General features: G+C 42.9%; 1 protein-coding gene across 2 annotated transcripts in view; it reads left to right on the top strand.

Moving 5' to 3' along the window:
- Positions 1 to 24232, top strand: part of ARNT2 (aryl hydrocarbon receptor nuclear translocator 2) — a 193072-nt gene that overhangs the window by 94764 nt on the left and 74076 nt on the right. For both annotated transcript variants that reach the window (XM_068559007.1, XM_068559000.1), the window contains exons 6-8: positions 8979 to 9081; positions 11965 to 12030; positions 12373 to 12458. In XM_068559007.1, coding sequence (XP_068415108.1) covers positions 8979 to 9081; positions 11965 to 12030; positions 12373 to 12458 — 255 coding nt within the window. The remainder of the gene's footprint in view (positions 1 to 8978; positions 9082 to 11964; positions 12031 to 12372; positions 12459 to 24232) is intronic.

Here is a 24232-nt window from a genome sequence, read left to right as displayed (position 1 = left end):
AGCAACCAAAGTCTCTTCTAGCCCCTGGGCTCCCGTTTCAGGGGCCACACATTTTTGGAAGGACATCAAATATTGTCCATCATGGAGCCGTCGCTTTGCTTTTGTTGCTAATCATTTTCTCTTGTTTTCCTCCTTTTCAAACCAAGATAAGATGTTTCTAGTTTTCTTAAGGATTCTTTTGATGAAATAATTCTCATTTATATTTGTATTTCTGTTATAGCCTGGGGAGCTGTGTTATGAGCACAAAGCCTTCTTTTGTGATCTTATCCAAGACAAACTTCTGATTCTTCTTTTATCAAAGAGTTACTACTGACCAAAATAATACTTAAAAATCAGCTTACTGAAAACAATTACAGAAGGGCCCTCTGCCCATAGCAAAAGGTGCTCCGTTGTTGGACTCATTCTTCTTCTAAAGTAGGAGTCAGCAAAATGTTTTTTGTAAAGGGCCAGATAATACATATTTTTGGCTTTGTGAGCCATATAGTCTCTTTCACAACTACTCAGTTCTACTGTCGTAGCATGGAGGTAGCCATGGGCAGTACATAAGTGAATGGTCATGGCTGTGTTCCAATAAATATTTAAAAACCAGAGAGTGAGCCAGCTTTGAGTCATAGGTCAGAGTTTGCCAGCTCCTGTTCTGAAGCATCTTATGCTTTTTCACTGTCTTTTAAAAATTATAGTTAAAATCCGGGATGTGTCATCATTCTTCTTTCCATTTCATGGAGCAGAAACACTGAATATTGGTCAATGTGTTAACTGCAGGGTTCACTAGGACCTGGTATTAAGAGCCTTAAGAAAATTTTTTTCATTTGTTGCAGTAATTCCGTTTTCAGGAATCTGTCCTAAGCTGATATGGCTATTTTTTTCTCTGTAGTTATTTACCACAGCATTATTTGCCACATGAAAAACCTGGGAACAACTTAAGGTCCCATGGTAAATTGTCTACTCAAAATAATATCACAGAGCCTTTCAAATAATATTTATGATTAAATACTTATGAGTTTATGTTGTACTACAAAGTGGAAATATATATACCATGAAACCTCATTTAATTAAAAGAAAAGAGCAGGCAGGCATAGAAAAAGATTGACAGGAGATACACCTAAGTATTAATAGTTTTTTCTCTAGAGAGGAAGATTATCTGGGTTTTTTACTGCGTACCTCTGTGTGTGTGTGTGTGTGTGTGTGTGTGTGTGTGTGTGTGTGTTTGATTTTTCTAAAAAGACCACTTTAGTTTTAGAATTTTAAAGAAGTATTTTAAGGAGAAAAGTGGTTCTTCAACCTTTTAGCCTGAGACAGTGTAGTATGCATTATTCTAGAATCTTCCTTAGAGAAGCCAAGAGGCAGGGGCTGGGTTGACTCTAGGAGAGCCTCTCAGACCTGTGCTCTGTAGTCCAGGACAGTCATCTTAGGACTCACAAAGTGGCTGCCTGGAGCCTGCCAGTCATTTATATGCTAATTCTCGAAGGGGGTTATTGAGCTCTTACGTGTAAGCCTTCGAATCCCCATAGAACCTTCAAAGTAGGCAGGTCTGATCCTGCTTTCCAGTTAAAGGGACTGAGACAGAGAGAAAAGAAGTGACATGCTCCTCTCCCACAATTGCACCTGCAGGATCTGTGTCTCCCATCCTTCCCAGCCTTTCTCTTTGAGTCAGCATACTTCAGGTTTGGGATGTGTTATTAACTCGCTGATGGTTCTCCTTTGTACATCAAATGCAGAAAAAATATCTGCTTCCACAGCTGCTGGTTGCGTTGGAAGATTTCTGGGGCTTCTTCGGAAAAGTGGGCCATTGTGTAACGTGAGACCTGCCTGCTCTGGTGACCGGCTGGATGCCAGTGCTCAGAGAGAGGCTCATGGCTTCTGTACTGAAAGAAGGAAGAGCTGATGGGATGGGAGGCTTCGGGCACTGGACTGGCTGAGTTCAAAGAACTGGTGAAGTGGGAGGGCCAGAGTGAAACGACTAGTGGTTGTGAAATTTGTGGTCCGGGAGGGGATGTGTGAATGTAAAATCTCCAAGGGAGCAGTTGTAGATGTTTGAATGTAGAATCTCCAAGGGAGCAGTTGTAGATGCCTGTGAGTTCCAGAATACGGTGGTGGGCGTGGGGTCTGCCATGGGGTGGGGGGAACATACTCAGAGTTGAGGAGGGCAAGTACTGAGGCAGGGATGCTAGGTGAGTCCTCCACATGGATGCTGAATCCATCCATGGTGACAGCAGGTCTTGGGGTGAAGAGAAGGACTACGAGAGATGTGCTAACATCTAAAAATGAAAGAGGAACAGCGACCCGGAGGTTTGAAAACTACAGAGAACAGGGGGAGAGGGATAGTTAGGGAGTTTGGGATGGACATGTACACACGGCTATATTTAAAATGGATAACCAACAAGGACCTACTGTATAGCACAGGGAACTCTGCTCAGTATTATGTAACAACCTAAATGGGAAAAGAATTTGAAAAAGAATAGATACCTGTATATGTGTAACTGAATCACTTTGCTGTACACCTGAAACTAACGCAACATTGTTAATCAACTATACTCCAATATAAAATTAAAAGTTTTTTTAAAATACTGTAAAAAAAAAAAAAAAAAAAAAGAGGGCTTGCAGGTGAACGAGGCTGACGTGGTGAGTCTGGAAGGAGCCTGGGGTCCTATGAGAGGAGTGCTGGTTTGGAAGGGCTCTGGGGGCCCAGGAAGATGGCAGACCTACCTCTGACCCCGTAGCATATGGGATGTGAGAGAACAAGTCTCTTCTCCAGGAGAAATGCTGCCAGGGAAGCAAGCAGTTCAGGCTGGACTGTTAAGTCAGGGGGCCTGGGGAAAGGCCCTCCGCTTCTGAAAGGAGCTGAGGATGTAGGAGTTTGTTTATTTCAGAGTGGGTGTTCCAGAGGGCACCTAGAGGAGATGAGGGAGGAGGGGGACGGGGGGCTTGGATCGTCGTGGTTGAAGAAGACAGAGAGTAGAGAGAGGTGACCAGGGTGGCCGGGAGTTTAGGCACCGGCCAAACGAAAGCAGGATGAGATTCACGGTGGGACCAGCCAGTGACAGGATTACAAAGGAGCGAGTCCTCCTGACCCAGTGGATGAGGTTGGGGGTCAGGGGAGATTCTGGAAGGGGTCAGCTTTGGCCTGGTTGATTGTGTTTCTAGGGACCCACTGGGAACCAGTCCTAGAAATCCAGACCCATGGTTCTAAGCAGACCAAGGTTTCTGTGGTTCAGGAAAGAAGGTTAAGAGCAGTGTAAATAGCAGCTCTGTCTCCATGCTTGCTTCTCTTCTGGGGAGCCCCGTTGTAAGTAAACTCGACACCCAGTTGCCATGGGATGGAGCGTGATTCTCAGTCCATTACACTGGGACTCACTGCCCAGAGTCGGGGGTTAGCCCCCTACCTTCATACATCTCCCCTGCTATTAAATTTGTCAAAAATCCAATTTCCATAAGCCTTTCAGGAACACACCTACTGCATAAAGTAGGCGTGCTTTCCATTCCCAAGGAGCCTGGAAAGGGGGTTCGTTGTGCCTGAGGAAATTGGAGAAGCACACGGAGAAATAAACGCTGAAGCTGTGGCCCCTCAGGGTCAGGACAGCAGACCATGGAAATGTGTTTTTTCATTTCCTCATGTTCCAGGGCTCATGTGCTTCGCAGCTGTGATTTATTTTCACAGCACACTCTGGAATTTGACAGACTCTCATGCTGGCCTGCTTCACAGCTGAAACCATTTGCCATTTGGTAGATGATGAAGCAAGTGACAATTTCCACTAAAACAGCCCTGAAAAGAAGACGTCTGTGAGTGAGACAGACAGGTGTCAAACGCCGGCAGATGCCCCGGGGCCTCCTCCGTGCGGGATGGTGCCAGAGCTCCCAGCAGACAGAGAGCCGGCCAGACGGGCTTGAACTCTGGGGTGCACCTCCTGCTTAAAGATGCGTGGCTCTGTAGTGGGCATGGTGGTGATTACCGGTGTTTGGAGGGCTGCTCACCCCGCACCCTACAGAGCCCTGGGAGCGAAGGCTGCAGTGTCCCAGCTGCTGCTGCAGGTGCTGGGGAAAGAGAGTTGACGCCCCTTCCAAAACCCTGCGTGCCGCCCCTGCTCCCTCCCCTCCCCTTGAAGCAGTGGGAGTCACTTGGGTGGGGGGGGTGCCTTCTTCAAGGACCTTTTGATTTCAAGTGATAGAAACGCATTCAACTACTTATTGCAAAGGCGTGGCTCTCTGACCACTTTCTTACTCTGACTTTATTTTGCTCCTAGCACTTATTTCCTCCTGACACTCTCTCCTCCTCTCCCCTCCCTTCCCTCCTACTCCTTCTGTTCCTTGGTTTTTGCTGTCTATTCACGCACTGGAATCTAATGGCCTTTGCCTGTTTAGCTTTGTGTGCTTATATTAGTGCCTACATATTGTAGGTGTTTAATAAACATGTATTAAATGATGGCAAGATGACACCTTGGGTAAATTGTGACAATAAATAGGAGTTAGGCAGGCAAAGGGAAGGGAGGTTCCCAAGGCAGCTGCAGGGAAGGCCCAGAGCTGAGAGGTGAGAGCGGCCCCTGGGGACCCATGATGAGTCATTGCATGCCAGGGAGGGAGCTGAGCCGTGGTGGGTGACTGGTCAGCAGGAGGGGGTGACAGGTAGAGTGAGGTGAGCAGAGACCAGATCTTGGGGGACCTTTTAATGCCATGCGGCATGCGGCATGCGGGATCTTAGTACCTGATCAGAGATTGAACCCACGCCCCCTTGCAGTGGAAGGGCAGAGTCTTAACCACTGGACCGCCAGGGAAGTCCCACTGGGGGACCTTTGATACTGGGCTGCAGGACTTGGATTTTATTGGGACTCCATCGTCGGGAGCATGAAGAGTTTTCAAGGAGGAGTGCGACAGGATCATTTGTTTGAAGTCTGCTGGGAAACTCACACTTATTGCTTTCCTTCTGTGTGCAGATCACTTGTGTATGTGTTGTATCACAATGATCCTGAACGTGAGATCCTACTCCTCCATTTTGCAGCAATAAAACTGTGGACTAGAGAAGCTAAGTGCTGGGGGTCACACAAGGCATAGAGCCATTGTCATTTTTGTGTTTTAAGTAAAGACTTCCGGTAGCCGTGCAGAAGCCTGACTGAAGGGAGCAAGGCTGTGGCAGCACTCCATCCAGGGGAACAGCGAGGGCAGATCTAAGTAGTAGCAATGCAGATGGACGTGTATAGACCAAGGGTGTACAGGAGGGAGAGTTGACAGAATGGTAGTAATTGACCAGATGTTGGAGTGAGTTTTTCATATTCACTATTGAATAAGCAGCTATAGAGCACTTTCTATGAGCCATGCTCACTTTATAGTATTAACCCATTTAATCCTCGCAACAACCATCCGAGCACAGTGCTATTATTATCCTCATTTTGCAGACGAAGAAGCTGAAGCACAGAGATGTTAGGTCACTTGCCCAGGGTCACACAGTAAGTGAAGGAGGCAGGATTTAAAGCTAGGTCCATGCTCTTAGCTATCAGATTTCTAGATTGAGCAACTGAGTAGTGGTAGTGCCAACGACCAAGGTAGGGAACTATGGAAAAGGCAGCCCTGGACGCTTTGGACAGGAGGACGGATTTGGTTTTGGACCTGTGGAGTGTAAGGTGTCTGAGATGCCCAAGAGACAGTTGGACACAGAGGAGCTTCCCAGAGGTCTGGCTGGAGATGACATCTTGGTGTCATCGGCGTGTAGGGAGTAGGGGAGCCAAAACATTACTAGAGGGTCCTGGGGAGAGTGAGAGAGAAAAGGAGCAACCCCCCCACACCCCGGGAGGGCCAGGCTGGGCTGAGGAGGAAGAGCCACCACAAGGGCTGAGAACCAGCAAAGGAGAAGCAGGAGAAAGTGGTGTCCTGGGGTAAGAATGTTCCAAGGAGGAGGGACTGGTCAAGGTCAGGGATGAAAGCAAGAGGGACTGAATAGTGTGTATTGAATGTGGCAACAAACAGGGACCCTGTGGTCTAGGCTGGAGCAGCCTTGTGAGCTGTAGAGAAGGCAGAGCGCAGGGGCCAAGCCATCAGGAGGAGCGGGGCGGGAGACAGTGCACGTGGGCAGGACGCTCTGACTGCGGGGTTTAGGGGGAGGATGGGAACTTCAGAAGTTGGGGGACAGGACGGGAACTTCCAAGAAGGTTTTTTTATTTGTTCCCCACCCCACCCTGAGACACCCATGATGAAAGATATTTGATGATGTTTGAATACTGGAAGGAGCGGATGGTAGGGAGGGGAGAAGTTAGAAATAACTGGGTTGGAGGGCCCTGGCTGATGGAACAAAGCCCATTGTGGGTGGCGAGGATGCACTGAGATTCAGCATTTCTTCCTCTGAGATGAGAGCACAGCGGGTGATGGGTGCAGATGCGTGTGTGTTTTAACGTAGGGACAGGGAAATAAGGAGGTAACAATCCATTTATACTAGCATGTTACTTAATGCCAATTGTGTTGAAAAGTCCTCTTATGGATGCGTAAAAGCAACTCAGTTCAACTAGCAAGCATATACAGTCGAGCCTCGGTATCCATGCAGATTAGTTCCAGTACCCGCCACAGATACCAAAGTCCACGGACGCTCAAGTCTCTTATATTAAAACAGTGCAGTATTTGCATGTGGGATCTTAGTTCCCCGACCAGGGATCGAACCCACGTCTCCTGCATTGGAAGCGTGGGGTCCTAACCACTGGACTGCCAGGGAAGTCCCCCTCCTGTATGCTTTAAATCATCTCTAGATTACTTGTAACACCTATATGTAATAACAATATAAATGCTATGTAAATAGTTAATTCAAGTTTCGCTTTTCGGAAATTTCTGGGATTTTTTTCCCCAAATATTTCCCATCCGTGGTTGGTTGAATCTGGGAATGCGGAACCCATGAAATACGGAGGGCTGATTGTACACTGAATCAGACACCATCAGTGGTGCTAGGACACAACATTTTAAACTTGATTCCTTTCTTCAAGGTACAGAGCTCAAGGTCAAGGAAAACAGACATGTAATTAAATCATTACAGTACAATGTGGAAAGTGTTATAAATGTCTATTTCTTCCACCAGACATGGTGGTAGACATGATCTTGCGCATATTTGCATCCCCTGAGCCTCACAAGATGCCTGTCTCATGAAAAGCATTTGATAAATACTGAAGGAAGGAATGAGGGAGGAAGGGAGGGAGAGAGGGAGGAAGGAAGGAAGGAGGGAGGAAGGGAGAAGAAGGAAGAAAAGGACATGGAGAAGAAGGAAGAAAAGGACATGAAGCTCTGCCTGAAGAACTTAGAAAAGATTTCCCAGAGGTTGTGACATGTGAACTGGTGCTGAAGGATGAGTAGCAGTTCACCAGGATGACAGTTCATGTGGAACAGAGAGAGAATTTCTGGCAGAAAGGACCATATCTGCCAATGTGTGACGGCACAAGGCACTTATAGAGATGCCTGCCTGGTGAGTGCTTTGATGAGGCCACGGTCCAGAGCTCTCTGTACTGCAGGGAAACCTCTAACCACATATGGTTACTAAGCACCCGAAACGGGGCCAGTCGGAATTGAGATATGCTCTACATGTAAAATACACACCAATTTCAAAGACTTAGTATGAGAAAATGTGAAATATCCCATTAGTAATTTTTGCAGGGATGACATGTTGAAAGGATAATGTTTTGGATATATTATTAAAAGTAATTTTACCTGCTTCTTTTAACTTTTTAAAAATGTTCCTGCTAGAACATTTAAAATTACATAGATGGCTCTTAGTATGTTTCTCTTGGACAGGGTACTAGGAAATGTAGGGGAAATGAGGTTGAGTGGCAGGCAGGGGCCAAATCATGAAGGACTCTGTAAGGACCTCCTGTAAGCAATGCAGTTTTTCTTTAATTTTTATTTTATATTGGAGTATAGTTGATTTACAATGTTGTGTTAGTTTCAGGTGTACAGCAAAGTGATTCAGTTATACATATACATATACATATATCTATTCTTTTTCAGATTCTTTTCCCGTATAGGTTATTACAAGAGTATTGAGTAGAGTTCCCTGTGCTATACACACTCCTATATATAAAATAATCAGATAATCAACAGGGACCTACCATATAGCAATGCAGTTTTAAGCCAAGGCGGGCACAGTCAGATGTGTGTTGTCTAGACAGCTGTCAGCCGTGTGAAAGGTGGACCGAGGAGAGAGGATGCTGGGGGTTGGAAGTGAGTGAGTCTCCCTCGAGGAATGATGAGCCAGACGAGATGGACCGACTGAGTGTGCGGGAGGCAAGGGAGAGGAAGGTAAGATGACATCTAGAATTCTGGCTTCGATTGCTGTTGGATGGAGATGCTTTTGCGGGTATCTGGGGAGAAGTGGGTGATGCTGCCTTCGAGGTATACAGTCAGCTGCTGGTGGTTTAGATCTTGGTGCTGGAGGTGTAGACGTAGGGTCATTAGGATAGAGGTGATCATCAAAACCTCGGAGTGGATAAAATCACATAGGGGATGCACAGAACAAGAAGAGAAGATGGCTGAGGTTGGAGCCCCTGGGGGATGAAGGGGCAGACACGAGGAGAGTGGAGAGTGCTTGTCAGAAGCCAAGGGGAGGGGGGATTTTTGAGAATCATTGTGCCGTTGAGTAAAGTTCTGCAAAGCAGTCAGATAAGTCAAAGAGAGAACGCATTTTGGATTTAGCAATAAGAAAGTTGTTGGTGACCTTGGTGAATGCCGTTTCCATGAAGTAGTGGGGGAGAAAGCCGAATTGGAGGGACTGGTGGTGATGGAATTGAACAATGCAGAGGCAGCAAGTGTGGACCACTCTTTGAAGAAAACAAGGCATTTGAATTGTGTGGATTTCCTTGCTTAAAGAATGTTGGGAATTCCAAGAAACAAACGATTTGCGATTTGCGTTGCCCCCTGTGTTTGCATTTGCAGAGCTCTCCCTGCACTTGCACCACGCCCCCAGTCAAAGGCAGAGACTTATGCAAATGTCCTTTTCTTTCTCTCTCTCTATCTCTCAGGCCGGATCTTGGACCTGAAGACTGGGACGGTCAAGAAAGAAGGGCAGCAGTCATCCATGAGGATGTGCATGGGCTCCCGGAGGTCCTTCATCTGCAGGATGAGGTCTGTTTGGGGGAACAGTGGGCTGGGCTCTGATGGGGTTGCTCCCTTCTCACCTCCGCTGAGAGTCCTGATGGGCTGTAAGATCACACCTTCACTCTGGTGATGTCATCTCCTGACTGCAGCGTGTGAGCCTCCTCCTTCTTGGTCTGTCTCACCTGTAAATGGAGAAGATAAGTCGACAGTTGGACATATAATTCAGGAATTCACGGGAGAGTTTGGGGCTGAAGACATAGAGTCAGGGATTGACGACAGTGAGGTGTATCTAAAGCCCCGAGACCGCATGAGATCACCTGGGAAATGAGTGTTGCTAGAGAAGAGGTCAGAGCTCTGAGCTCAGGCCACCCCTGAACCAGGGAGGCAAGGAATAACCGACAGAGACTGAGAAGGAGCGGCTGGGCAGAGGGCAGGGAACAAGAGAGGGAGAAGGAAGTTTCCAGGAGGAAGGCGTGGTCCACTGCCAGATGCTGCTGCTGATTCCCAGACACGAGGACTGCGGATGCATCACTGGACCCCAGAGGGAAAAGCAGCAGCAGCTGGAGCTGCAGGCAGGTGAGCGAGGCGGGCGTCCTCCTCTCCTCCGGGAAAGAGGTCGGTCCCCGCTGGCCCGGGCACGTGGTCTCCCAGGCTCTTCTTGAGCACTTTTCCCGACAAGTCCACCCAAGTCCACACCGATCCTGATTCAGCTCCAGCGCCTCCTGCCCTCTCCGACCTCCTCCCCGCCCCTGCCAAGCTTCCCGATGCTCCGATCTCAGGGCCGGGCACAGTGGAGCCACTCGCTACCGTCACCTTCCTCCAGTGGTTTGCTTCTGGGATGGGGACTTACCACTTGAGCATCTGTTGGGAACTATGAAGTTACAGACAATTGATGTTTAAAATAAGTCTATATTTTCACTAATTCAAAGTCACCTTTTAAAGCAACTCTACTTCTTAACTGTTAATCTGGGCTTCCCTGGTGGCGCAGTGGTTGAGAATCTGCCTGCCAATGCAGGGGACACGGGTTCAAGCCCTGGTCTGGGAAGATCCCACATGCCGCGGAGCAACTGGGCCCGTGAGCCACAACTACTGAGCCTGCGCGTCTGGAGCCTGTGCTCCGCAACAAGAGAGGCCACGACAGTGAGAGGCCCGCGCACCGCAATGAAGAGTGGCCCCCACTCGCCGCAACTAGAGAAAGCCCTCGCACAGAAACGAAGACCCAACACAGCCAAAAATAAAATAAATAAATAAATAAATAAGTAAATAAAACTGTTAATCTACAGGCTAAGCCATCTCAGATCACAGGTTGCCTGTGTTGAGGGGAGACCTGCCTCTCTAACCTCTAGGTGAGTCCTGAGAACCAGCAGAGGACTTGAGTATGGCTGTCCTTTCCTCCCAGTTGGCTCCTCTCCAGGCTGAGCATTTGGAATGCTTCCAGAAGACACGGATGGAATCCCCTTCACCTCCTGCCTCAGGTCATAAGGCGGTGTTGGAGTGACAATACACGAGCATCTCCTTGTGATTTAGCACGGAGTCTGCGCAGACTGCCTTCCCTCTGTTCAGCCTACAGGGGCAAGCTGGGGGGCTCGACTCACATGCATTAGTGTCCACCCAGGGACAGAATGCCATCAGTAAATGTAGTCCAACACAGCAAGGGCTTTCCGCCGTGCTTTGGCCAATAGGGTAAATGCCCATCCTAGCTTGATGGACATTCAGTCTAGCACCAGCAATGTGAAATCTTAATTGTACCATCTAAGCAGTTGCCTTGTGAATAAATTTATTGGAAGCATCAAGTTCACCATTCCTGAGTAGCCTCCAATGCCATTATCACTGCCCTATCGACCAGATTCAGGCGGTCCGCTCCCTGCCCTGGTGCCTCTCAAGACATGCTCTAGGTAGCTTTTCCCAGTGCCAGACCCGCACTACCTGGATTTACCTGTAAGGTGAGCAGCAGTGCCATCTGCTGAGAGCATGGCCTTCCCCTCCAAATAAAGCAGCTTAGTTTCAGGAAGACACTGGGCATCCCCAGGCAATGTCTTAGATTGACGCTGCTGTGAAAATACGCTCGTGCTGGCAGCCATCCCAGGTCTCAGAGTATATAATTGGACTCTTATCTTTGTTGTATTGAATACTGAGGCATCCAGGGCATTACCTGCTATGTAGTTGGGAAGTGGAAGCGCATGTAATGAGTGGACGTCCTGAGAGCACAGGTCAGAGGTTGGCCACAGTGCAGGCTTTGGACGTGCAGAGCCTGGATGCTGAGAGAGTTATGGAGAAGGCAGAAAAGGTGCTACCAGAGTGGGCAGTGGGACGCCTCACGTCCCCTGCCTCCCAGAGAAGGACCCCAGAAAGCCCTGATTCCAGACTCATCCCTCCCTGTCCCCACTCTGTCCTTTGCCATCCGCAGGCTTGCAGCTGTCTGCTTATTCCTAGCGCCAGAACATTGCAGGGGAGGGGGGCAGTTTCCACACTGTGAAGCTAAAGCCTGAGAAGATGCTTCTGTTCATCAGCTGGCAACATCTGTTTTGAGTTGATGCCTCTGCTCGGGCCTGGAGAGACACTGTTGCTGTCATCACCCCCTTCCCTTGTTTCCTGAAAGCCACCAAGTTACACTGAAATGATCTGCAGGAGGGAGCATGGCCAGGATCCTCCTAGTGTCTTTCTGGATGTCTGCGGCTCCTGGGCTGGGCCCTGAGACAATTTCCATGTGCAATGCAGAATGGCTCACATGCCTCTTGCCTTCGGTGACAACCAAAATTCACAGGCTTGCAACCCTGCTTCTGCACTTTGGAAAGAACTTGGCTACAGGGTGCTCGCATTAGATAAGGCTCATATACTTGCCTGCAGCACTATGTGCTTTATAAACTTGCCTAGGTCTTCACTCACTCTAATGTATTTATCAAATCTTAGGTGTGGAAATGCTCCTTTGGACCACCTTCCTCTAAACAGAATAACCACCATGAGGAAAAGGTTCAGGTCAGTAAGCCTTCCTGATGTATGTTTTGGGGCTATGCTGGTAGATAGCTAAAATGCACTAAGCTAAGGAGTAGCCGAACTTGAAGACGGGGCTTAGCCTTGGAGAGCACCAAGAGACCCGCACATCAGGGTTGCAGTGGTTGAGATGAGGAAGGGAGTTGGGTGGATTTATTTTGCACATTCAGACCATGTAGGAGGAGGGAAAACAGGATGGTGGGAAGTCAAGATTGAAAAACACAAGGCCAACAGGAGAACCCAGTAACTTAGATACCAAAAGAGTCATGGACATCCTTGCCTCACCCCCAGGTGTCGAAAGCAAGCTCACAGAAGTTCTTTCTCTAGGAATGGCCTTGGCCCTGTGAAAGAAGGAGAAGCCCAGTATGCTGTGGTCCACTGCACAGGCTACATCAAGGCTTGGCCTCCAGCAGGTAAGCAGAACCTGCATATTCATTCCCAGGGGATTTCGTGCTATTTCACCTCACCATGGTATCCTGTTAGAAATGCATTCTTTTTTTTTTTTTTAACATCTTTATTGGAGTATAATTGCTTTACAGTGTTGTGTTAGTTTCTGCTGTATAACAAAGTGAATCAGCTATATGCATACATATATTCCCACATCCCCTCCCTCTTGCATCTCCCTCCCACCCTCCTTATCCCACCCCTCTAGGTGGTCGCAAAGCACCAAGCTGATCTCCCTGTGCCACGCAGCTGCTTCCCACTAGCTATCTGTTTTACATTTGGTAGTGTATATATGTCAATGCTACTCTTTCACTTCGTCCCAGCTTACCCTTCCCCTGCCCCGTGTCCTCAAATCCATTCTCTACGTCTGTGTCTTTATTCCCGTCCTGCCCCTAGGTTCATCAGAACCATTTTTTTTTTAAGATTCCATATATGTGTGTTAGCATATGGTATTTGTTTTTCTCTTTCTGACTTACTTCACTCTGTATGACACACTCTAGGTCCATCCACCTAACTACAAGTAACTCAATTTCATTTCTTTTTATGGCTGAGTAATTCCACTGCATATATGTGCCACATCTTCTTTATCCATTCATCTGTCGATGGACACTTACGTTGCTTCCATGTCCTGGCTATTGTAAATAGTGCTGCAATGAACACTGTGGTGCATGACTCTTTTTGGGTTTTTTTGGGTTTTTTTTTAATGTTTATTTATTTATTTGTTTGTTTTCTTATTAGTCATCCATTTTATACACATCAGTGTATATATGTCAATCCCAATCTCCCAGTTCATCACACCACCACCCCCACCCCCTGCTGCTTTCCCTGCTTAGTGTCCATATGTTTTTTCTCTACTTCTGTGTCTCAATTTCTGCTCTGCAAACCGGTTCATCGGTTCCATTTTCTAGGTTCCACATATATGTGTTAATATACGATATTTCTTTTTCTCTTTCTGACTTACTTCACTCTGTATGACAGTCTCTAGATGCGTCCACGTCTCTACAAATGACCCAATTTTGTTTCTTTTTATGGCTGAGTAATATTCCATTGTATATATGTACCACATCTTCTTTATTCATTCGTCTGTCAGTGGGCATTTAGGTTGCTTCCATGACCTGGCGATTGTAAATAGTGCTGCAATGAACGTTGGGGTGCATGTGTCTTTTTGAATTATGGTTTTCTCTGGGTATATGCCCAGTAGTGGGATTGCTGGGTCATATGGTAATTCTATTTTTAGTTCTTTAAGGAACCTCCATACTGTTCTCCATAGTGGCTATATCAATTTACATTCCCACCAACAGTGCAAGAGGGTTCCCTTTTCTCCACACCCTCTCCAGCATTTGTCGTTTGTAGATTTTTTGATGATGGCCATTCTGACCAGTGTGAGGTGATACCTCATTGTAGTTTTGATTTGCATTTCTCTAATGATTAGTAATGTTGAGCATCTTTTCATGTGTTTGTTGGCAATCTGTATATCTTCTTTGGAGAAATGTCTATTTAGGTCTTCTGCCCATTTTTGGATCGGGTTGTTTGGTTTTTTGATATTGAGTTGCATAAGCTGCTTGTATATTTTGGAGATTAATCCTTTGTCAGTTGCTTCATTTGCAAATATTTTCTCCCATTCTGAGGGTCGTCTTTCATCTTTTTTATGGTTTCCTTTGCTGTGCAAAAGCTTTGAAGTTTCGTTAGGTCCCATTTGTTTATTTTTGTTTTTATTTCCATTTCTCTAGGAGATGGGTCAAAAAGGATCTTGCTGTGATGTATGTCATAGAGTGTTCTGCCTATGTTTTCCTCTAAGAGTTTTATAGTGTCTGGCCTTACATTTAGGTCTTTAATCCATTTTGAGTTTATTTTTGTGTATGGTGTTAGAAAGTGTTCTAATTTCATTCTTTTACATGTAGCTATCCAGTTTTCCAAGCACCATTTACTGAAGAGGCTGTCTTTTCTCCATTGTATACTCTTGCCTCCTTTATCAAAGATAAGGTGACCATATGTGTGTGGGTTTATCTCTGGGCTTTCTATCCTGTTCCACTGATCTATATTTCTGTTTTTGTGCCAGTACTATACTGTCTTGATTACTGTAGCTTTGTAGTATAGTCTGAAGCCTGGGAGCCTGATTCCTCCAGCTCTGTTTTTCTTTCTCAAGATTGTTTTGGCTATTCAGGGTCTTTTGTGTTTCCATACAAATGGTGAAATTTTTTGTTCTAGTTCTGTGAAAAATGCCATTGGTAGTTTGATAGGGATTGCATTGAATCTGTAGATTGCTTTGGGTAGTATAGTCATTTTCACAATGTTGATTCTTCCAATCCAAGAACATAGTATATCTCTCCATCTGCTTGTATCATCTTTAATTTCTTTCATCAGTGTCTTATAGTTTTCTGCATACAGGTCTTTTGTCTCCTTAGGTAGGTTTATTCCTAGGTATTTTATTCTTTTTGTTGCAATGGTAAATGGGAGTGTTTCCTTAATTTCTCTTTCAGATTTTTCATCATTAGTGTATAGGAATGCAAGAGATTTCTGTGTATTAATTTTGTATCCTGCTACTCTACCAAATTCATTGATTAGCACTAGTAGTTTTCTGGTAGCATCTTTAGGATACTCTATGTGTAGTATCGTGTCATCTGCAAACAGTGACAGTTTTACTTCTTTTCCGATTTGGATTCCTTTTATTTCTTTTTCTTCTCTGATTGCTGTGGCTAACACTTCCAAAACTATGTTGAATAATAGTGGTGAGAGTGGGCAACCTTGTCTTGTTCCTGATCTTAGTCAGTTTTTCACCATTGAGAAGAATGTTGTCTGTGGGTTTGTCATATATGGCCTTTATTATGCTGAGGTAGGTTCCCTCCATGCCTACTTTCTGGAGAGTTTTTATCGTAAATGGGTGTTGAATTTGTCAAAAGCTTTTTCTGCATCTATGGAGATTATCATATGGTTTTTATCCTTCAATTTGTTAATATGGTGTATCACATTGATTGATTTGCATATATTGAAGAATCCTGGCATTCCTGGGATAAACCCCACTTGATCATGGTGTATGATCCTTTTAATGTGCTGTTGGATTCTGTTTGCTAGTATTTTGTTGAGGATTTTTGCATTTATGTTCATCAGAGATATTGGCCTGTAGTTTTCTTTTTTTGTGACATCTTTGTCTGGTTTTGGTATCAGGGTGATGGTGGGCTCGTAGAACGAGTTTGAGAGTGTTCCTTCCTCTGCTGTATTTTGGAGGAGTTTGAGAAGGATAGGTGTTAGCTCTTCTCTAAATGTTTGATAGAATTCACCTGTGAAGCTGTCTGGTCCTGGGCTTTTTGTTTGTTGGAAGATTTTTAATCACAGTTTTAGTTTCAGTGCTTGTGGTTGGTCTGTTTATATTTTCTATTTCTTCCTGGTTCAGTCACAGAAGGTTGTGCTTTTCTAAGAATTTGTCCATTTCTTCCAGGTTGACCATTTTATTGGCATATAGTTGCTTGTAGTAATCTCTCATGATCCTTTGTATTTCTGCAGTGTCAGTTGTTACTTCTCCTTTTTCATTTCTAATTCTGTTGATTTGAGTCTTCTCCCTTTTTGTCTTGATGAGTCTGGCTAATGGTTTATCAATTTTGTTTATCTTCTCAAAGAAGCAGCTTTTAGTTTTATTGATCTTTGCTATTGTTTCTTTCATTTCTTTTTCATTTATTTCTGATCTGATTTTTATGATTTCTTTCCTTCTGCTAACTTTGCGGTTTTTTTGTTCTTCTTTCTCTAATTGCTTTAGGTGTAAGGTTAGGTTGTTTATTTGAGATTTTTCTTGTTTCTTGAGGTAGGATTGTTTTGCTATAAACTTCCCTCTTAGAACTGCTTTTGCTGCATCCCATAGGTTTTGGGTCATCGTGTTTTTGTTGTCATTTGTTTCTAGGTATTTTCTGATTTCCTCTTTGATTTCTTCAGTGATCTCTTGGTTATTTAGTAGCATATTGTTTAACCTCCGTGTGTTTGTATTTTTTACAGTTTTTTCCTGTAATTGATATCTAGTCTCATAACGTTGTGGTTAGAAAAGATACTTGATACGCTTTCAATTTTCTTAAATTTACCAAGGCTTGATTTGTGTCCCAAGATATGGTCTGTCCTGGAGAATGTTCCGAATGTTCCATGAGCACTTGAGAAGAAAGTGTATTCTGTTGTTTTTGGATGGAATGTCCTATAAATATCAATTAAGTCCGTCTTTTTAATGTATCATTTAAATCTTGTGTTTCCTTATTTATTTTCATTTTGGATGATCTGTCCATTGCTGAAAGTGGGGTGTTAAAGTCCACTACTGAGATTGTGTTACTGACGATTTCCCCTTTTATGGCTGTTAGCATTTGCCTTATGTATTGAGGTGCTCCTATGTTGGATGCATAAATATTTACAATTGTTATATCTTCTTGTTGGATTGATCCCTTGACCATTATGTAGTGTCCTTCTTTGTCTCTTGTAATAATAGTCTTTATTTTAAAGCCTATTTTGTCTGATATGAGAATTGCTACTCCAGCTTTCTTTTGATTTCCATTTGCATGGAATATCTTTTTCCATCCCCTCACTTTCAGTCTGTATGTGACCCTAGGTCTGAAGTGGGTCTCTTGTAGACAGCATATGTATGGGTCTTGTTTTCGTATCCATTCAGCCAGTCTGTATCTTTTGGTTGGAGCATTTCATCCATTTACATTTAAGGTAATTATCGATATGTATGTTCCTATTACCATTTTCTTGATTGTTTTGGGTTTGTTATTGTAGGTCTTTTCCTTCTCTTGTGTTTCCTGCCTAGAGAAGTTCCTTTAGCATTTGTTGGTGGTGCTGAATTCTCTTAACTTTTGCTTATCTGTAGAGGTTTTGATTTCTCCGTCGAATCTGAATGAGATCCCTGCTGGGTAGAGTAATCTTGGTTGTAGGTTTTTCCCTTTCATCACTTTAAATATGTCCTGCCATTCCCTTCTGGCTTGCAGAGTTTCTGCTGAAAGATCAGCTGCTAACCTTATGGGGATTCCCTTGTATGTTATTTGTTGCTTTTCCCTTGCTGCTTTCAATATTTTTTCTTTGTATTTAATTTTTGATAGTTTGATTAATATGTGTCTCAGCATGTTTCTCTTTGGGTTTATCCTGTATGGTACTCTGTGCTTCCTGGACTTGATTGACTATTTCCTTTCCCATGTTAGGGAAGTTTTCGACTATAATCTCTTCAAATATTTTCTCAGACCTTTTCTTTTTCTCTTCTTCTTCTGAGACCCCTATAATTTGAATGTTGGTGCGTTTAATGTTGTTCCAGAGGTCTCTGAGACTGTCCTCAATTCTTTTCATTCTTTTTTCTTTATTCTGCTCCCTGGCAGTTATTTCCACCATTTTATCTTCTGGCTCACTTCTCCGTTCTTCTGCCTGTTATTCTGTTATTGATTCCTTCTAGAGTATTTTTGATTTCAGTAATTGTGTTGTTCATCACTGTTTGCGCTTTAGTTCTAGATCCTTGTTAAATGTTTCTTATATTTTCTCCATTCTGTTTCCGAGATTTTGGATCATCTTTACTAACATTACTCTGAGTTCTTTTTCAGGTAGGTTGCCTATTTCATCTTCATTTATTTGGTCTTGTAGATTTTTACCTTGCTCCTTTGTCTGTAACAAATTTTTTTGTCATTTCATTTTTTTTTTTAATGGGTAGTGCTGTATTCCTGTCTTACTTGTTGTTTGGCCTGAAACGTCCAGCACTCGAGTTTGCAGTCAGTTGGATAGAGCTGGGTCTTGGTGCTGAGATGAGGACCTCCAGGAGGCCTCACTCCAATTGATATTCCCTGGGTCTGAGGTTCTCTGTTAGTCCAGTGGTTTGGACTTGGAGCTCCCACCACAGGAGCTCGGGCCCGACCTCCAGCCAGGGAACCAAGATCCCACAAGCTGGTCGCTGGGGTTCCCTCCATCCCCTTAGGTGTCCATGGTCCCCCACTGGTACCTGGTAGGTGCCCTAGTTGTGAGGAGACACGTATTACGCATCCTCCTAGTATGCCATCTTGACTTCACCAGAAATGCACTCTTAAAGAAAGAGACAGGAAACTAGTCTTATTTTCCTTTGTAGTTAGAACATAGTGGTCTTTGTAACTGAAAAAAAAAGTCCTGCTACTTGAAACAAAGGTTTCTAAAAAGAGCAATCCTGCAAAGGTGGTGGGAGCCTCACAAATCCTTTCTATGATCTGTCACCCAGAGCACTCTGTAAAGTCAGAGTGACATTTGAAATGATAATTGTATTCAAGTCGTTAGAGAAATGCAAATCAAAACCACAATGAAATACCTATTACGCTCACTAGGATGGTTCAAATAGACAGACAATAACACATGTTGGTAAGGATTTGGAGCAACTAGAACCCTCACACTTTGTGGTGGGGATGTAAAATGGTGCAGCTGCTTTGGAAAACAGTCTGGCAGTTCCTCAAAAGGTTAAACACAGAGTTGCCGTATGACTCAGTGATTTCACTCCTAGGTATATATATATATATATATATATATATTCAAGAGAATTGAAAGCATATGTTCACAAAGAAAATTGTACCTGAATGTTCATCGCAGCATTATTCATAGTGACCAAAATGTGGAAACAAATCACATGTGTACATCAGTGGATAAATAAAAAGTGGTATATACATATGATGAAATAGTATTCAGCAATAAAAAGCAATGAAGTACCGATTCATGCTATAATATGGCTGAACCTTGAAAACATCATGCCGAGTGAAAGAAGTTAGACGCAAAAGGCCACATCATGATTCCACTTATGTGAAATATCTGGAATAGGCAAATCCATTGAAACAAAAAGTAGATTTATGGTTTCCGGGTTTCTCCGGGTGGAGAAAAATTGGGAGTGACTGCTAATGGATATAGTGTTTCTTTTCAAGGTGACAAAAATGTTCTAAATTTAGATAGTAGTAATAGTTGTGCAACTTTGCAAATCTAAAAACCACTGAATTGTATACTTTAAGATGGCAAATCTTACTGTATGTGAATTATATCTCAATACATCTATTGCTAAAAGAATATATACAATGTTAAACCATTTGTGGACACTTTATGGCCCACAGTGTAGTCTGGCTCAGTGAATGTTCCATGTCAGCTTGAGTACAATGTGTATTTCGCTATTGTTAAATGGAGTGTTCTTTAAATGTCAGTTAGATCAAGTTGATTGATAATGCTGTTGAGGACAGCTATATCCTTACTGATTATTTACCTGCTTGATAGATCAATTACTGAAAGAAGGGTGTTTAAGTCGCCAACTATAATAGTGGATCGGCCTATTTCTCCTTGCATTTTCCTCTGTTTTTGCCTCACATATCTTGATGCTTTGTTGTTTGGCTCATACGTGTTATGGGTTTTTATGTCTTCTTAAGGAAATGACCCCTTGTCATGTAGTGCCCTTCTTTATCCCTGATAATTTTCCTTGCTCTGAATTCTGCTCTGTCTGAAATTAACATAGCTACTCTAGCTTTCTTTGGATTAGTGTTATCATGGTATATCTTTCTTATCCTTTAACTTTTGACCTTTGTCTTTGTATTTAAAACGAGTTTCTTATAGACAACCTATAGTTGGGTCTAGTGTTTTTAATCCATTCTAACAATCTCTCTTTTATCTGGGGTATTTAAACCATTCACATTTAATGTGATTATTGATATAGTTTGATTAATACCTAACATGTTTTTTTTAATTTAGCTCAATGTTTACTTTTTTAATTTTTTTATTTTTTATTGGAGTATAATTGCTTTACAATGTTGTGTTAGTTTCTGCTGTACAATGAAGTGAATCAGCTATATGTATACCTATATCCCCTCCCTCTTGGACCTCCCTCCCACCCGCCCCCCAATCCACCCATCTAGGTTGTCACAGAGCACTGAGCTGAGAGTGAAGTAAGCCAGAAAGAGAAAAACAAATATCGGATATTAATGCATATATGTGGAATCTAGAAAAATACCTAGCATGTTTTTGATTCATTGTATTTGTTCTTTGTTTCTTCTTTTTCTCCCTGCTCTTTCACCTTCTCTAGTTTCATTGAGCATTTTATTTATTTATTTTTCAGTCCAGCTGGTGTTGACTTTATATCTGATTCAAACATTTTATGATCAAAGTGTCTAATTCTAAAACATGCCAGTTTGATACCTCATTTGCATGCTATGAGCTCCTTTTTTTAGGGTGTTTCTTTTTTTCCTTTTAAAGAAGCAGCCTTTATTTTAAGGATTTTTATATTGAAGAATTCAAAAACTGGTAGGTTTTTGGAACTTACTGATCTGTTTTTAAAAGGAACTGTTGACAAAGATTTACCAGAAATAATCTAAACAAGCAGGAAAGTACAGTTAATACTACTGAAACCTACTAAAATAATTCCAGGACATACGGTTTATCCGACATCATTGAGCGTTTTATATGATTTCATTTTCTCTTCTCTCTTGGCATATCAATTATATTTCTTTAAAAATATCTTTATTGTTTGCCCTAAGTTTGAAATATACATTTACAACTAATATAAATCCACTTTTAAATGATATCATACCACTTCATGGGCAGTGCAAGTACCTTATAGCTAAGTGTCCTTCCTTCCTCCTTCCCATGTCTTCACGTTGCCCTCATTCACTTCACTTATCCATAGGCTGTCATTGCCCAATACAGTTGACCCTTGAACAACGTGGATTTGAACTGCATGGATCCACTTATAAGTGGATTTTTTTCAGCAAATACATATATGTACTGTAAATGTGTTTTTTTTTTCCTTATGATTCCTGGTAACATTTTCTTTTCTCTAGCTTACTTTATTGTAAGGATACAATATATAATACATATATCATACAAAATATGTTAATTGACTGTTCATGTTATCAGTAAGGCTTCCAGTCAACAGTAGGCTATTAGTAGTTAAGTTTTGGGGAAGCCAAAAGTTATACATGGATTTTCAACTATGTGGGGTGTCAGCATCCCTAGCCCCCATGTTGTTCAAGGGTCAACTGTACACTGTTACTATTATAATTTTGAACAAACAAAAGTCTATTAGCTCAATTGAGAATAATAAAAAAATATATTTTATTTTACCTTAATTTATTCCTTCTCTGATGCTCTTCCTTTCTTTGTGTAGATCTGAGTTTCTGAACTATATCATTTCCTTCTTCATGAAGAACTTCTTTTAACATTTCTTGCAGGACAGTTCTGCTGGTGATGAATTCTCACCATTTTTGTTTTTCATAGAAAGTCATTATTTCTCCTTCACACTTGAAGGATAATTTCACTGGATATAGAATTTTAGGTTGGTGGTTATTTTCTTTCCACACTTTAAATATTCACTTCATTTTCTTCTTGTTTGCATGGTTTCTGATGAGAAGTCCACAGAATTCTTATCCTTGTTTTTCTATATGTATGTGGGACTTTTTTTCTGGCTTCTTTCAAGATTTTTCTCTTTGTTTTTGGTTTTCTGCAGTTTGAATATGATAGTGTAGTTTGTTTAGTTTTTTTTGTGTGGTTTGTTTGTTTTTTCATTATTTGTACTGGTTGGTATTTTCTGAGCTTCTTGGGCCTGTGGTTTGGGGTCTGTCATTAATTTTGGAAAATTCTTAGACATTATATCTTCAAATATTTCCTTTGTTCCATTCTCTTTCTTCTCCTTTTGGTATTCTAATTACATGTATATGTTTTGAAATTGGACTACAGTTTAGGGGTATTCTGTTCTGGGGTTTTTTATTCTTTTTTCTCTTTACCTTTCAGTTTCGGAAATTTCAATTGACACATCTTCAAGCTTACTGATTCTTTCCTTGGCTATGTCCAGTCTACTGATGAGTCTGTCAAAGGCATTCATTTCTGTTACAGTGGGTTTTTTTTTTTTTCCTAGTATTTCCTTTTGATTCTTTCTTAGAGTTTCCATCTCTCTGCTTACATGACCCAACTGTTCTTGATTTTGTCTACATCTTCCATTAGCACTTTGAATGTATTAATCATAGTTATTTTAAATTCCCAGGCTAGTAATTTCAAAATCCATGTCATATCTGCGTCTGGTTCTGATGTTTAGTTGTCTCTTCAGGCTGTGGTGTTTTTTTGCTTTTTAGCATAATTTGTAAATCTTTGTTGATATCCAGACATGATGCATTAGGTAATAGGAACTGAGGTAATTAGGCCTTTAGTGTGAGGTTTTATGTTAATCTTGTGATGAGTTGGCAGTGTTTAATGTTTGAGATCTATGTATGTAAATATCTACAGATAGATAGATATAGATATATCAGTTTTATTTATATTTATATCTTATTTGTATATGTTTTTCTACTTAGACCATGATGCACAAAATTGTCAAGCCGTTGTTCGCCTAAAGGCTGGACTCGAGGACAGGGACTCAGAAGGCAACGATACCTTTACAAGTGTCTAGAGCCTGGACCTCAGCTTTGTAGATCCACTGTCAAGACAGTGCTGTCAAACTGATCAGATGCAGGGTTCTCAGCAGGAGTTCTCCGAAGCTGACGTGTTAATCAGGTGCAATTCTGTGATGCCCTGGGGTTTCCTCGCCACTGGCATGGATGCCCATGTCCATTGTCCAGGGAATCTATGAGGTTTGAAGTATTTGAGACAACAGATTTGTACTGGAAGGTTGTCCAATGAGAAGCAAGTAAGAGCAAAGGGATGTGGGCAGCCTGGAGAGAGATTTCCAGCAGGGGCTTAGTTCACCAAGCACATGAGATGGCCTCATATGTGCAGTCTGCTGAGCAAGGCTCTCGGGCACCAGACATAGCCCATCCCTCAGGGAGCGCGAAGATGTGTTAGTGGGGGACCAGCACGTGCACAGGTGACTCCAGGAGAGAGTGGGCAGGCAGTCAGCCCTGGGGCAGAGGAAGGGTCCCTAACCTGCCCCGGGGTCAGGAGAGGCTTCCTGGGCTCCTGAGACCCATTATATAGCCGCCCCAGTCCTGCCAAATGCAGCGTCTCAGGACAAGCGGGCGATCTCCTTCTTGATGCTTTCCTCATTTGAATTCATCATTCTCATTATACCAGGCAATTCCTCTTCCTGTTTCTGGCGTCAAAGTGCTCTTTTTCTACCACTTTATTTGAGCGCCAGGCCTACATATCACAGGAAATGCCACCATCGTGATCAAACTAACCCACAGTATTCTTGTGGATGAGCAGGGGAAAGGAGGCTGATGCCCGAGGTGTAGGCAGGTGACTGCATCCGGAGAGTCTGCCAGGAGGATTCGGGGCAAGCTTTCCTGGAGTCGCGTGGAGTTCTGTACCCGAGAGTGCTGCAGGGTAGAGGGTCACAGGGGCGGGAGGACTTGTTATGCATTTTCTCCGACGACCGCCCTTGAAACTTTGCCACAGGAGAAACGGTTGAAGGAACCGGAAGTGTTTATCTTGGAGAAAGTGAGACATGACTTTTGTCTTCAAGTATTTAAGGGGCTGTCATATGAAGGAGGAATTAAGCTTACTTAGGATAGTTCCAGAAGGCACAAGGCAGATTTTAACTTAATAGGGAGAAATGAGCAAAAGCTATGAACAGGGTGTTAAATACATATACAAATATGAATACATACACACACTAAGCATCTGGAAAAAATTCAGCCTCCTGTTAATCAGAACCGCAAGTTAAAATAATTTTATACCATCTCCTCTTACCTATCAAATAGCAAAAAATTAAAAAGACAAAACACACAGTATTGGTAAGGTTTAGAAAAATGGACACTTTTATGTTCTGCTGATGGGAATATAAATCAGTACAAACCTTCTGAGAATAACTTGC

Source organism: Eschrichtius robustus, chromosome 1 (genome assembly GCF_028021215.1).
Source record: "Eschrichtius robustus isolate mEscRob2 chromosome 1, mEscRob2.pri, whole genome shotgun sequence".
NCBI lineage: Eukaryota > Metazoa > Chordata > Mammalia > Artiodactyla > Eschrichtiidae > Eschrichtius > Eschrichtius robustus.
This window is presented reverse-complemented; position numbering and strand designations above follow the sequence as displayed.